Below are 12,142 nucleotides of genomic sequence, written 5' to 3'. Positions count from 1 at the left end.
TTTTTTTGGCAGTTTGGGGAAATAACCATACAGTTTTTCTCATGCATCACAAATGTTGAATATTTCTGCATACTGGGGTCCATAAACAGCCTTGGCGTTGCATAAATTGGGTTTGACCGGTAACGCTGAGACTCTTGAGAATTCAATGAGCCCCACTGTATTCATGTGTGATGATGATGATGATGAGGACATTTCACTGTAGTGAGGGGAGTTTTTGAAACCCATCATTAGCATCCAATCACTCAAAAAAGCAACTGTTACAGAAACCTCCAAATGTCGAACGTTTTTGATATCAAATCCTAAAAACCAAGACTTAATGTGGTATTTTGGAGGAATTTTTAGACCGTTTTTTATCAATTTCCAAGTGGTAAAAATGTTATTTAGCATGTTATTTAGTGACTAACAGTCACTAACTGTTTGACTCTTTGCATTTCTGTCATTATGTGTGCCACAATAATACACCACTGATGTACAGTTTGTGTAAAATCTCCTTATATTGTCACGTGTCCTCATCTTATCCCTTATCTTTTGTCCTCTGCAGCACATACCTATCTCTTGCAGCTGCTGTCTCCAGGCGTCTGCCTCAGGAGAATCAGGATTGTCGGCAATCAGTTTCCTCAGCGTGCTCTTCAGCTCCTCGACCTTCCCGGAGTGCTCGGCCAGCTCTGACAGCAGAGCCTAAGGAAGGACGGGAAGGAGACAACGACAGGAATTAAAGCTGCATCTTTAAAAAACACCTCACCATGAGAAGCACACAATGCATACAAGAGCATAAAGATGATAATAGATGTGACTGTTGTTCATGTATGTTAAAAGGTTCAGACAACAGGTACAACAGATGGACCCAGTCCTACCTTGTTCTCCTGGGCCTGGGCGCGAACCACCTCAGGTTTGGAGGGGGAGGCGGTCTGTCCCTGTTTCAGGTTGTGCTCTCTGTCGGTCAGCCAGCTCTTGAGCTCATCTGTGCCCTCCCGGGCCTTCTGCCTCAGCTCCAGCGAGGCCTTCTGGCGACTGAGACGCTCCTTCAGCTCCCCTCCCAGCGTCTCATATCGACCGTTTACATCCGATACGGCTACCTGGAGCTCTGTCAGGTCTGAGGGCAAGACAAGAGGAAGGAGGACATTGGGGAAGAGTTTACAGAAAATATTAGACCCTTAGCCTCTAAATCTAAATAGAATAAAGTCGACAGATCTCCAAAGTATAAACTAGGCTTAGGCAGGTAGATCAGGACAGCTTAGATTAAGGCAGATCCTGATGTTGGGATGATAATGTGCTTTTATAACTGACAGATGCTTTGCAAGGACAGACAGTCAACAGAGACGGGACAGTGGAAACAGTAAAACAGTGCAGTAATCTCTCAAAGTGACTGTTATAAGAACACTAAATAAAAAACAACATAGCTGGAGAACAATTTAAGTGTAGGGAGAGGGAGAGAAAGAGAGAGAGATAGAGGGAAAGCGAGAGAGAGAGAGAGAGAGAGGGAGAGGGAGAGGGAGAGAGAGAGATAGAGGGAAAGAGAGAGAGAGAGGGAAAGAGAGAGAGAGGGAGAGAGAGAGAGAGAGCGCTATAGGTAGAGCTCACCTTTACAGGTGTGAATGCCATTGACACTGCTGGGACCTGCTGAGCCATTGATTTGAGGAGCACCTGGGAGAAAGACACACACCTGACTGAGACAGCGGCACTACAACACACTGGTGCAAGCACGGTCACACGGAGCCTCACAGCTACTCGAGGACGTGAGGATGTCGCACAAAAGCCGTGGAAACAGACAACAGTAAAGAGAAAAGACATCCAGCGTCTTTAGAAACACACACATCTAAATATTCCACTCGTGCAGACGATCGCTCTCTGATCCAATCTTTTTTTCTGCTTCCTATAAATTTCACTTTTAACTTTAAATTAAGGATATTTCCTTCTGTCATCCACACGACTTAACACATGAATGACACAAGACTTAAGTACATAAGTTCAAAAATTATGAAAAGGGCGACACCCTTCAATAAGGGCGTGATCACACTGTCCTTTTGGCCGCGGCCAAAACCGTTTTTTCAGCTAAAGCCTAGTACCTTTAAGCCATGTGAGTGCACCCGTTCCGCGCTCAACTGCGGCCAGCGGACCGTCCACGGCCCGCTTGAAAGAGGTGGGCTTTAGCACATGTACGAGCACGAGCGTGCGCACGTGCACGCGCACGAGCCCTACGGCAGTAGCGTTATGTCCGCCTGTTCGGACATGTAATTAGAAGGAGGGACCATGCGCGGATATTTAACAACAACAACAATGGCGGTGAAAGGTTCACGTTGGTGTGATGTGGAGGTGGAGTGTTTACTGCAGATTTGGTCGGATGAAAATATTCAAAAACAGTCGACAAGACGCACAAAAACTCCGAGGTCTACGGAAAGATCTGGAAACAAAGCCACACACACGCGATCAATGCGTGTGACGTGTTACGGCGTGATGTCGTATGGACAGCAAGAAGCATTGGCCGAGGCCCAGGCAGTGTGAGTACAAACGGGGCTGGGGCGCGGGGGGGAGAGGGAGGGGGGGACAAGTACCCTAAAGCCCGGGTCTCGGTCCGGGAGGACAGTGTGATCACGCCCTAAGAGTCCACAGTAAGAAAGGTTGAGAACCACAGGAGACGAATGTTAGTTTATCTGCAGAATAACTCTTGTTTAGTTTGTGGTTTTGTGGTATTTGAATGCATGTTATTGTAAACTTTCTCCCCTTTTTGACCGATGAAAATACTCAAGATGTGCAGGTGACACGACCGGTCGGGCGTTAAAGTCCCAACTGTTTGCTGGAGCGAGCTCTTCACTGACATCGGGACATCAGAAACTCCACACATCTTCTGTCTCAGACTGGAAACTCACCCGTTCAGTTTTGCTTATATGAGTCATTTGATGTTAAAATGGTCTTTGGGTGGCGCCCGCTGGCTGAGTGGTTTGAGCTGTCGCCCCATGTAAAGAAGCTGAAGGTCCTTGAGGCCGCGGGTTCGACTCCTGCGGCCCTTTACTGCATGTCTCCCCCTCTCTCTCTCTCTCTCACCCCATTTCCTGTCTGTCCTTTATAATAAAGGCTTGAAAACTACACAAAGTAATGTTAAAAAAAACCTTTTGTGGGGGGTATCTCAATGATTGAATGCTTTGTATTAAAGCGTCCTCTAAATGAATGTCTGAAGCACATTCACATTTCTGTGACACTATCTAAACCTGCCGGCAGCTTCACTGCACCCAACACAAATCACCACACAGAACTGATTAGAAATGCAAATTCCTCTACGCTGCCTTCTTCCCTGCTCCCCTGTGTTCATCATTTGTTTCTCACTTCCGTTTCTCTCTGGTTAAATAATTCTGTAAAGCCCTTGATGCTGTTTTTCCTCCCGCCAACATCATCTGTGACCCTCACTCGCAAAACTGCTTTAATGAGGGAAGTAAGTCGTTTAAATCGAGGGAGAGAGTTGGAGCATTGATCCGTTTGGCGGCGTCTCCCGTCTTTGCTCTTACCACTTTTGGTCTGAGGAGCTGTGATGTCGATGATGAGAGACTCCAGCTCTGAGCCCGACTTGCTCAGCTCCTGGACCCTAGAGCCCTGCGACTCCCAGTCATTCAGCAAGTCCTGGAGACAAAACGCACTTTGCTGAGTCACTGATGAAACAGTAACGGGAATCAAACAGCCTTTTCCAGCCGTTTCTGTAAACAGCGGTGGGTGTAGGGCTGATTGATAATGAGTGAATAAATAATCACACACACACACACACACACACACATACACACACACACACACACACACACACACACACACACATAGAGACACACCTTGAGCTGCTGGACTCTTCTCTGCAGGCCGTCTGTGCTGAGGTTGGCCTCTTTGGACGGCAGCTGGTCCTGCGCCGTCTGAAGCCACCTGAGGAGGGAGCCGGAGAGGCCACGGAACTGGAGCAGCTGCTGCTCACAGGCCTGGAGGGCTTCAAACCTGTGAGAGGAACACAAGAGGAGGAAGAGGATGAGGAACGGTAGAAGAAGGTAAAAAGCAGCGATAGAGAGGAGGAGTTGAGTAAAGCAGGAACAAAGATAAGGAAACGGGGAGGACAGAGGGGGGGGGGGGGGGATTCATCTTCAATCACATTTTTATGTTAAGTTGAAGGTGATCTATTATTCCATTCATCGATTAGTTGTCAACTATTAAATTAATTAATTGTTTTAAGTCATTTTTTAAGAGTTCAGCTTCTTAGATGTGAATATTTTCTGGTTTCTTTCCTCCTCCTCGACAGTAAACTGAATATCTTTGTGTGGGCAAAACGAGACATTTGAGGACGTCATCTTGGGCTTTTGGAAACACTGATCCACATTTTTCACCATTTTCTGACATTTTATAAACCAAACAACTGATCGATTCATCAAAAAGATGATAGTCGGGTTAATGGATGATGAAAAGCAAAGCAATCAATCTCTTGTTAAGCTGTTTTTACTAATATATCCTATGGACAGGGCTTATTATTATTCAAGGTCCAGCATTGACGCAACCTTGACCTCCCTCTCTTTGTATGTGATCTGTCTGATGGCTGGAAAAGAAACTGCCCTCTAGACAAAACAGCCCTGAGAAGTCGTCTGGCGTGGGGCGGTATCATTATCGTGCTATTTTCTCTCCCTCGGGGTTCAAAGCTGGGAGGCATCTGAGCGGGCCGTTTATAGGACGGACAATGAGCCGTGTCCACTCTGCTTATATTAGCACCCGGGACTGCTCATCAGCTCACACCAGCCACACAGATTCAGCACAAACACATGCACACACACACGCAGGCACACACACACACACACACACACGCACACGCAAGCACGCGCGCACGCACAGACAGACGTTTTCTACGAGGTAACGACGATAACCTACTGATCACTCTTTATCTCTTAATATGTGGTCAGGACATGTTTAATAAGTCCATAAAACAGCCTATATTGGTTGTTTTTATGTGACCGGCCGACCAAACTCATGCATATCCAATGAATCTGCAGCAGTCTGATGGTATTTATAAATTCCCAGCCCCCCTCTGACAGGTTTCAAGTGAGCGACTCGCTGATAGGACGTCAGACAGGGTAGGCATAGCAACTGGTGCTCTGTGAAGGCTACAGATTTAGAAAATAAATTTTGGAAATGCCAGCAGCCTCGTCTGTTCTGTGGAGCCTGTCCTGAAGCCTCTGTCAGCCTCTTTCGGCGTATTGCATCTAATCAGATCCTGATTTTTAAGCTTGACTCATTCTTTCTCTCAAGGTCTGATTTGTTGTCAGTCAGATTAGAATTGAACGTCGTCATATTTCAACATCAGAAACTACACGGCTGCATGATTGATAGAGTCCTAACGGCTTTGTATTTGGTGCCTCCCTGTGTCAGTTATGGGACACTGCAGAATTTATAGGAACATGAAAACCATTCCCATGACAAATACACAAATAGTTCCTACAGAAGCAACCATTTTAGAGTCAAGAACACTGATTTGCATCCATGTTTCGCTATTTATCCGGACACACATGAATGTAAAAGTCATCTAAATGTATAACTTCACATTTATGGCTGCATAAATATAAAGAAAATAATTATTTATTCATAAAAAAAGCCCTTTTCACATGTTATCAGTTCACATTATACCTTTCGTTGACATTGGCTTCCAGTTGGGTGAACTCATCAGACACTCCTTTGACATTATCCAATAAGCTCTGAGTGTTGTTGAAAGCTTTTGATTGGCTGAGCTCGGTGCCGAGGTTGCAGAAGGACTTCAGCTGGCCAGCTTCCTGCTCCAGCTCGGACCGGACCTCCTGAGAAAAGACACACGGGACCAAAGTGTTGACTTGAACGACGGCGTAGTGAATCCACTGATGCCCTAAGAGGCTTTAAGAGGAACCCTGAAATCATAAATACTGTAACTCTGCTGACCTCGATGGTCTGCCTGTAGTCATCCACGCTGCGGTCTGGCTGGCCCGCCGGACTCAGAGCCTTCAGTCGGCTCTGGGTGAAGACCTGGAGGTCTGTCCCCAGCCGCTCGTAGCTCTCCAGCCTGGGCAACAGCCCTTTGAGCTCAGCCTCCCTCTCGGCCTGGCTAGCCTGTGCTGAAGCGTAGCGCTGAGTCAGTTCATCCAAAGCGCCCTGGAGTCCAGAGGCCGTGGAGGCGTCAGAGCTCTGAAGGAGTTTGGAAACAGAGTCTCGCGTCGCTTCCACGCTGCCCTGTCTGGACAGCAGTTCCTGACGGAGTTTCTGGAGAAAACAAGAAGAAAATGTTAAAATATTGAGAATGCAATTTTCAGCTAGGTTTCGATTTCGTACATTTGACAAATACGTGCAACCATTTCCTCATTTCACCTCCCCCTACCTGGTTCTGGGTCAGGGCGTCTTGTACAGCCTGTGCGGTGGGCTCAACTGGAACAGGATTCAGAACCAGCTTATCGAGCCAGCTCAGCAGACCCTTCAGGCCCTCCTGGACGCTGACCGACTGAGCCACAGCTGTCTGTAGCTGCTCGGCCCGTTCTGACACGGACGCAGAGAGGGAGCTGAACCTCTTCTCCAAACCGTCTGAAAAGCAGGAAGAGGTCAAAATTAAATGTGAACTATTTCAATTTTACATCCGCCCATTAGCAGTGGTCTGTAAATAAGACTACGGAGGGCAGATAAGTGAAGTTAGAGTTAAGTTACCTGCAGCACAGAGGATGTCTACAGCTTTTAGGGAAGGGGACTCATCCGTGCTGACCAGATCTCTTCCTGCTCTCTTCACCTTCTCCAGCTGCACCGAACGCTCGGCCAGCTCGTCCTGCAGCAGCTAAAGACGGGTGATACACTTACAGTCAGAAGTTTTAAATCCACGACAAGGTCCCCACATATTTTCTATTTTAGTACATTTCCAAATGTGAATTTCTTGAATTTTATGGTCAGAAATCAACAAGACGCAGCGGCTGGGAAAGATTTTTCCACACTCTGAAAACTGATTTTCTGCCTTCTCCCCACTTTGTGTTTTGTTCATGTTAATAATAATAATTTGTGCTTCACCTGTACTTGTCGTAGTGTGTTCTGCAGGTTCTGGGGGTCTGTCTCCCCACTGGGCTTGGCTATGCTTTGGTTCTGTTCCTGAGAGCTGAGCCAAGAGTGGACGGAGACAACCTCATCCTGGTACTGCTGATACCTCTCCAACAGGCCTGACAACCGGCCTCCCAACTCTGTCGACTGCACACACACACAGCGAAATGAATGTATGTGAAAATGAAATGGAAGAAGTATTTAATTGAGCACACATTTCCAGTTTCCCTCACCTTGGTGTGTAAGGTTGTGTATCTGTGGTTGGCATCCTGTAGCTTGTCAGTTACCAGCTGCTTGGTGCTGTCCAGAGCTGCGTCTGAACCACCGACTTGCTCCAGAGCTCCTTGAACAGAGTCCAGAACCTTCTGCCCGGAGATGGAAACAAAGCGCAGGTCCGCCTTGTGGCAAATAACATCTTCCGCAAGCTGGAAATACAGATACATTTACAGGTCAGTCGGGGACGGATTCATGCAGCTATGTGTGCTGTGTAGTCTGTCTGAATACATTTTAATAAAAAACACAAGTGTTGATGGAAAGCATGAACATGACCAGCAGGTCGCCATTTCAACTTTCCAACGTGGCGAGGAAAGGATATAAACCATTGCAAATGTGACATTGATCCCTGACTGCTTCTGTGGAGTTCTTCAGTGGCTCCAGATGAGAGTGTGTGATTGTGTGAGTATAAATCAGGGCATGTCAGGGCGGATGGATGGATGGAAATTAAGCATGGAAACTCAGTCTTCCACGGATGATTAAAGGTGGAAAGAAAGCGTAGTTGTGCAGGATGTGTTTTCACTCAGCTACACTGGGCTCAGATACAGTAAGTGATATTTCTCTGCAAAGTCACTTCACTTCAAAGCACCTGGAACCGGGTGCAGCCAATTAAAATCCAACTGCAGAGCCACAGTCCGGGCATATTCAGACCTGCAGTGCAACCTGCACCCCCTACAGGCAAAGTAAGTAAGAGCAGCAGCAGTTGGAACCGGCAGATGTAGAAATGCATGTGCACAATTCGGATACGAGGGACACTTAGGGCGCACTCACACTGTCCTTCCACACCGGGCCAAAACAGGTTTTTCGGCTAAAGCCTAGTGCGTTTGACCAGTGTGAGTGCAACCGCTCTGCGCATAACTGCGGCCTGTTGGCCGTCCACGGCCCGTCTGAGAGAGGTGGGCTTTTGTAGAGCGCGTTTGCACATGTACGAGCACGAGCGCACGCACGTGTATGAGCACGAGCACGAGGCCTACGGTGGTTCTGACGTAATTTATGTGCGCCTGTTCCGACATAGAAATTAGAAGGACGGACCATGCACGGACATTTAACAACAACAACAACGGCGGCGAAAGGTTCACGTTGGTGTGATGCGGAGGTGGAGTGTTTACTGCAGATTTGGTCGGATAAAAAGATTCAAAAACAGTCGACAAGACGCACAAAAACTCCGAGGTCTGTGGAAAGATTTGGAAACAAAGTGACGCATCGCGATGACATCATCAATGCGTGTGACGTGTTACGGGGAGAGGGAGGGGGGGACAAGTACCCTAAAGCCCAGGGCGCGATGTGGAAGGACAGTGTGAGTGCACCCTTAGTGACTTTGACTCTGAAAAGAGCGGTTTTTAAACATTTTGTATAGCTGCTGAACATGAATGTGCATCAAAGGTTTTTATCACGACATTTACAACTTGCAATATATACTAGGAAGAGTGCAGAGTTCACACTATTCCAGGGGTGTGTGACCTGGGGTTACAGTTAAAAACAGTGCTGCATATCATTGCCCGGATGGCAAAATCGACATGTATGATAAGGTATGTAAATTTGTTGCGACGTGACTAAACAGCTCTCTCTTTTGGAGACTCTGCAGCCTGTGAAAGGAAACGATTACTCCCACACTTGTGTTTGTGGGCAAGTTATCATGCAGTCATCCACAATGTTATTCACATGTGTACCTGTCTGTGCTCCTCCAGCCTGCCCTTCAGTCCTTGTGCATCGGTTTCTCCTTCCCCCAGGGAACGAAGCTCCTGTTCATTTTGTTCCAGCCAGGCACCCAGACTTCCATGTTCTTGGAGGAACTTCGTCAGCTCGTCCTTCAGAGCCTCAGACTTCCTCAGACGGTCCTAGAAGAAAGAGTTACAGCAGCAGCAGTCAGGCAACTGTGAGTAAATACCAAGAGAAAGAGAACGTATGTAACGGATATATAGATATGTAATGGACTTGTTTATCCCCATCAGTAACATATAGAAAGGTGTGTTGCCCATGGTCAATTCTATTCTCATAACATCACTGTCACTGGAACCGCTAAAACGTCCATATATCACAGATCAGAACACATAAGGAAGCTCGGGAGGCCTTGAGTACCTGGCAGCTCTGCAGCCTGTCCTGGTGCTGGGCCTGCAGCTGATCCAGGGCAGCCTGGAGACGCTGCTTCTCCTCAGGAGGAACAGTGGAGTCCGGCTGGTCCAGGAGGGAGCGAGTTGACTGTGTGATCTGGAGTAACTGTGCCTGTTGAGACTGGAGCTGCTGAAGCTCCGCCTGGGAGAGAATTCAAAAGTCATAACGTGTTAGCGCTGTAAGATGTTTTAAGTCAAAACGCGCTGCACATAAGAGCAGAGATTTCCAACCTGCAGCATTTCTGTGTGTGACATCACAGCGCCCTCTGGCTGTGAGAACGAGGAATCGGGGAAATCTCCAGATCCAGCTGCTCTCCCGCCTGGTTGGTCGAGAGAGGACAACTCATTCAGCAGAGAGTCGATCTGCCCTTGAGTCTCCTGGAGATCCTCCACAGCCTTTGCCTGAAAGGAAGAAGAGGACAATAAATAAGTAAACAATATAAACATTTTTGTATGATATGTATATCTATAACCACTTGTCTTCTCACTCTTTGTGTGTTCTGCTGTACAGTGGTGTTGATTGCCGTGTCCAGCTCTGAAAGTGACGTGTTTGCTGAATCTCTAAGTGCGCTGTACTGCTCCTTCATTCTTGTTAGCGCCCCCTGGAGGTTCTCCCTCTCCTCTGGGCTCAGACTTTCCCCTCGGACTGCCAGGAGCTCCTCCACAGAGCGGATAGCCTCAGCGATGCCCTTCTCTTTGGTCTGTAGGTCCCTCTGTGCCTCCTGGAGAAAGAGTGGAAAATTGATTTGGTGAAGTAAAGATGTTCACCCGGCCGATAACACGCGTAAGTATCTGAGACCGTAGATGTGGCGATGAAAGTTTCGTACCTTTAGTCTTTCCTGTTTCTCTTTTAAGACGTTCACGTCACCTGACTCTGCTCCACCTTTCTGATTGGCCAATGAGCTGGCAGCTCCAGCCAACCACATGGTAAGGCCTTCCAGTTTCTGAGAGCATTCGGCTTGTTGCTGTTGAACCACCTGAGAGACGTGAATGAGGAGAGAACGACCCACAAAGAAAGAAAATGTGAGAAAAGCAAATACAGACATGAGTCAATCATACACATTAAACTGGATCAAGTACCAGAAACAGACTCTTTTGCATTTTTGCTCTAACCACCAGTTTTTACACTAAACGGAGGCTGCATTTGCCCCGAAACAAGATTCTTGTGTTGTGCACACTTTGCCAAGCTTTGAGCAGTTTGTGTCCAGAGTTCACACTTACACACACACACACACACACACAGGCAGACATATAGACACACACATATAGTCTTCACATCAACATATCGTTCAAGCTACAACAAACAATACAGGTAGAAATCAAACAAATATGTTTCTTTGCTGTTTTTCCACTTGCTCCTCTGTACTCAGGTGAGACAAGAGGAAAAACAGCGCCGTAGCCAGCGAGGCTTTGCTGCCGTCAAATCTCTAGCCTTTACCGCCGCAACACAAGCGATTTCCTTCAGTGGCAATCTGGAACAGCAAGGCAAACAGGTTAATAATACACGTTATAGATGCATGCAGAGTAGCAAACACGCTGGCATAGAAAGCCTGTAGTAGGAGTGATGGGGTGATACTGTCCATGTCGAGTGGCAAAGCTTTTGCAACAGAAGCAGCGGTGGGGTGCTATCAAGCTATGAAATGACGTGAACAGGTTTGAGGTGACGTCTATTGGCACTACAAGTTAAATGGTGATGGAGGTTAGCTTGTTGACATCAGGCTTTTCCTGTTTCTAGTCTTCAATGAGTTTGAACAGTACTACGATCTTGTTTAAGGAAAAGCATAGCAATGGTTTACAGCACGACAAATAAAGCTGTGAAAGCTTAATGCATCTAAAATGTATTAGTGAGAAATAGCGTAGAGTCTCAAACCGATCCGACTGAATCATCTTTTTCCCAACCTCTCTCTCCCTTGCACTCTGTCTTTCTCGGTCCTTCTCCTCTTCTTTCACTCTCTCCCTGCGCTGCCACTCCTCCTCCCTCTCTCTCTGGGCGGAGAGGGCATCGGCCCAGGCCTGGGCTTGACCCGAGGCGAGGTGGAAGGCCCTCTGGAGCTGCTGGAGCTGCCCCAGGAGCTGCCTGTTCTGTTCAGGCGCCAGGTCCTGGGCCCGCTCTGAGATGAACACCTGAATGTCAGAGGCCGTGTTGTTGACCTCACTGGAGCGAGCCATTAGAGAGGACTGGAGCTCCTTAGAAGGAAAGAGAAAGAAAAGGGGTAAATGAGTTATTCCTCCATAGCTCAAAGGGTGAACACAACAAATCTCAATAATGTATCAGCTCATGTAGCTCTGATTTAAAGCACCTCACAAACAGAATTTAGGTTTATAAGATTTAATAAAACAGCCTATTTTTACAACTGACTATATACTGTTGAATCATAATACAATTAATGCATTCCTATAAAAAAAAGGTGCATTATATAACATTTCCTTTCTCCAGCTTGCCTTGCAGAGATTCAGCTGTTGTGTGAGCTGATCGTCTTTGTCTGCCTTCTCCATTTTATCCATCCCGGCCATTCCTCCATCCATCTGAGCCTCCGTCTCTCTCAACCAAGAGAGCAGACTCTCCACTTGTCCTCCCAGTGACTTCAGCTCAGCTGTTACTGCCTCCTGAGAGAAATGTCAGAATGGTTTAATTCAAACATCTACACAGAGGAAACAAGGACCCAAACAGGATAACTGCTTTAAAAAAATCCCTGCTAAATCCT

The 12,142-nt window shown here is 47.1% G+C and overlaps 1 protein-coding gene across 13 annotated transcripts in view; it reads right to left on the bottom strand.

Annotated features, from left to right (window-relative positions):
- macf1a (microtubule actin crosslinking factor 1a) overlaps window positions 1-12,142 on the bottom strand; it is a 281,499-nt gene that overhangs the window by 82,195 nt on the left and 187,162 nt on the right. For 12 of the 13 annotated variants that reach the window (XM_083925588.1, XM_083925598.1, XM_083925594.1 and 9 more), the window contains 18 exons: window positions 11,880-12,044; window positions 11,337-11,624; window positions 10,265-10,414; window positions 9,926-10,159; window positions 9,669-9,839; window positions 9,406-9,579; window positions 8,997-9,164; window positions 7,287-7,478; window positions 7,027-7,200; window positions 6,676-6,799; window positions 6,356-6,555; window positions 5,923-6,240; window positions 5,638-5,804; window positions 3,813-3,969; window positions 3,501-3,612; window positions 1,582-1,644; window positions 855-1,093; window positions 549-678 (listed from right to left, as the gene is read on the bottom strand). In XM_083925588.1, coding sequence (XP_083781714.1) covers window positions 549-678; window positions 855-1,093; window positions 1,582-1,644; window positions 3,501-3,612; window positions 3,813-3,969; window positions 5,638-5,804; window positions 5,923-6,240; window positions 6,356-6,555; window positions 6,676-6,799; window positions 7,027-7,200; window positions 7,287-7,478; window positions 8,997-9,164; window positions 9,406-9,579; window positions 9,669-9,839; window positions 9,926-10,159; window positions 10,265-10,414; window positions 11,337-11,624; window positions 11,880-12,044 — 3,226 coding nt within the window. The remainder of the gene's footprint in view (window positions 1-548; window positions 679-854; window positions 1,094-1,581; window positions 1,645-3,500; window positions 3,613-3,812; window positions 3,970-5,637; window positions 5,805-5,922; window positions 6,241-6,355; window positions 6,556-6,675; window positions 6,800-7,026; window positions 7,201-7,286; window positions 7,479-8,996; window positions 9,165-9,405; window positions 9,580-9,668; window positions 9,840-9,925; window positions 10,160-10,264; window positions 10,415-11,336; window positions 11,625-11,879; window positions 12,045-12,142) is intronic. The other variant, XM_083925591.1, reaches the window with a different exon arrangement.

Source organism: Echiichthys vipera (assembly GCF_963691815.1).
Source record: "Echiichthys vipera genome assembly, chromosome: 13".
NCBI lineage: Eukaryota > Metazoa > Chordata > Actinopteri > Perciformes > Trachinidae > Echiichthys > Echiichthys vipera.
Note: the sequence above shows the minus strand (reverse complement) of the source record. Positions and strands in the feature narration are given on the sequence as shown.